The 2,871-nt window shown below is 44.5% G+C and overlaps 1 protein-coding gene across 1 annotated transcript; it reads left to right on the top strand.

Annotated features, from left to right (window-relative positions):
* The first annotated feature begins 1,257 nt into the window (after positions 1 to 1,257).
* On the top strand, positions 1,258 to 2,871 carry LOC121512199 (outer dynein arm-docking complex subunit 3-like). The gene has a single exon (XM_041791358.1). The coding sequence runs from the start codon at positions 1,258 to 1,260 to the stop codon at positions 2,869 to 2,871; it is 1,614 nt and encodes a 537-aa protein (XP_041647292.1).

Below are 2,871 nucleotides of genomic sequence, written 5' to 3'. Positions count from 1 at the left end.
TAGAGGTGTGTGCATAGTCATTGTTCATGTGTGTGAGTGAGCACGTGCAATAAAACCCACTCCTACCCTGCTCAATCACTTAAGTGATGTCACAGAGATGTACATGATGTCAGTGGCTATCACTAGAGGTTGTTAGACCCCACCACACACACACACATCTTTCAGTCATATCAATCTCCTCTATGGCTGTGTCATCATGTAGATTAGAGCAGAGGAGTCGTTCATACAGTATATGGACTCCTGTCAGTGTCCTACAGCGTTTTTACTTTAACCTAATGGAGATCTGGAGGTCGTCCAGGAGAATGGCCGCCCTCTACGTCGATTTCACCACTCTGTGTCAGTGTTGTTATTTCATGCTGGCTCTACGTTTAGGTTTTAGACTTTAATACTTAGATATGCAAATGCCTGGTCATATTGTTCATCCACACTGGACGCTGTTTGAGGATTAACAGCAGTTAGCACATTTTTTTGAGCCATTAGCATCTGTAGTAAGCACTGGGTTAAAAAATGCTTTTCAGTGATTGGTTAAAGTAAGAGAAAATGTCATATCTGTGACAAAATTTTGGTTAGTTTGGATGTAAATCTCTACAAGTTAAGATCAACCTTATGTCTCCGTGGTACAACCAAACAAACTTTAGCAAGAATTTAACCAGTTTCAATGTAGGGTTTAGTGTGAGCTTTACACCATAGCTTAAGGCAGAACTTACATATAGCTGGTGCAATAGGCTACAGACCTGTTGAACATAAGGCTTAACATAAAAAGGGCTGTTCATGCCTGATCCCTGTGCAACCTGAAAGGGCTTGAGCAGTTTTGCAAGAAGAATTTAGTAAAATGGTAGTGTCTAGATGTGCAAGCCTGGTTGACACCTATCCACAGACTCAGTGCTGTGATTGCAGCCAAAGCTGCATCTACTAAATATGCATCGCTCCTTCCGTTGAAGTGGTGTGAACTAGCAGGTGTTAAGAACGTCGCAGAGTGGCCTGTTGCAGCAGTTGGAAGTTTCAACTCGTCTCCTTGTAAATCTTTAGTCAGTGCTTTTAAAAAGTGGTTTCATTTAAAGGCATTCTAAGGTGTAAAATATTCCAGAGGCATTCCAAAGGCATTTTTTGAAATTCCAGAGTTGATGCACTTCAGCCAAAACAATGTTTTTGTTTTTGTTTGTTTTTAACCTGTTTTCTTCTAAAATTGGACTTTCAGACAGACAGGACAGAGATTAGCACCAAGCTAAAACCGTGTCGGTGTACAACAGCTAAGAAATGTCATCCAAAGGCCTGAAGAAAACTCCACTGCAGGAGCAAATCGAGCAGGCTCGCTCTGAACTCCAGCTAAAAGAGGCCCAAAGAGCTGCGTTCAACAAAGAGGTTGAAGCCAGGGCGAACACTAGAAAAGCCTACGTCATACAGCTGAAGCAGGAGATCCAGCTGCTGAGGAAACAAATTGCTGAAGAAGGTAATCGAGATGCAAATGTGATCAAAGAGGCTCTACATGACAAACCCGAGTTATTGCATTTCTGCTCCAACATGTCAGTGGAGAAGGCCTTAGCATTTTTACGCCGAAAGAAACTGTTGTTGAAAAAAGAGCTCAATGTCCTCGATAATGGCATTCAGGTCAACCAACGGCGCCAGGAGGAGCTGAAAATGGAGTTAAAAAGAGCACAGTCTACTGCTGATGCTCAGACCCACGAACAACAGGAATTCTTCAAGAACCTTTCGGAGCTGAAGGAGAATGTGGAGAGGATTGAGTCAGAGACCAAGGAGCTGCAGAGCTGCATAGCTGATCTGCAGAAAGTCAAAAGTCAGCTGCAGAAAGAGGCTCTCACTTTTCCAGCCCAGATGGAGAAAGCAGAAGCAGAAAAGCTGAGGGACAAAAGAGAACTTGAGGACCTGCACTCCAGTCTCACCATCGCCCAGCAGTTAAACGAGGCTACAGAGGCCGAGTCAGAGCAGATGGAGAAATATTACAATGAGAAGCTCATGGAGGCAGAGAGCATTAAAGCTAACAAAAGGAAGCAGATAAAGGAGCTCCAGGCCCAAGTTGAAGAGCTCAGTAAAGAGATTCGGAGAAAAAACAAGCAGAGAGAGGAGCAGAGAAGAGATGCTGAGTGTAGCATCATGATGGCAGATGAGGGAGAAAAAGTCAGAGTCGTTTATAATGAAGATTTTCAGAGAATCAAGACGGCCACTGGTATTACCAATATACAGGATTTAAAACAGCACTTTCTCTCGATGGAGGAAACCCAGCAGCATCTGGTGAATCAGAAGGAGGAGAATGAGAAGATGCTGCAGCAACTGAACGGGGAGAAGGAGCTCCTGATCCAACAGTTTGAGGATGTGAAAGAAAAAGCACAAGCGAAACAGTCCAGAAACAACCAAGAGCTGGAGCTACATAAGCAGCAGATCCAGGATGCACAGCGTAGGTGTGACGCTGCTAAAGAGCAACTGAATAAGCTTGACAAAGCCAAAGTCACCATCCGAGTTTGTTTGGAGAATCTTGCTGAAAAACTTGAAAACATCAAACTACCCGAGGACAGAGCAGTTGTGGGGTCTCCTCCTGACTCAAACAAATATTTACTGGAGCTGCTTACTGAGTACGAGCTCAAGATGGACTTACTGTGGGAGAAGCTTCAGGGACAAGATCTGGCTGCTACCAAGACAGAGATGGAAGAGGTGGGCTTCTTACAGACCAGGGGACAACTGCAAGCTTCTAAGACCTTTGTAGAGCTGCCAGACGACCTCTCTGAGGAGGAAGATGAGAGTAGAAAGGATGACGATGACGTCCTCTCACGGGAGGAGCTGAAGCGCCAGTCTGAGAAGCTGATCAACAACTCCAGGTCCAAAAAGAAACGTGGGAAGAAAAAAGGAAGGCGGTAA

This window comes from Cheilinus undulatus, linkage group 7 (assembly GCF_018320785.1).
Source record: "Cheilinus undulatus linkage group 7, ASM1832078v1, whole genome shotgun sequence".
Lineage (NCBI taxonomy): Eukaryota > Metazoa > Chordata > Actinopteri > Labriformes > Labridae > Cheilinus > Cheilinus undulatus.
Note: the sequence above shows the minus strand (reverse complement) of the source record. Positions and strands in the feature narration are given on the sequence as shown.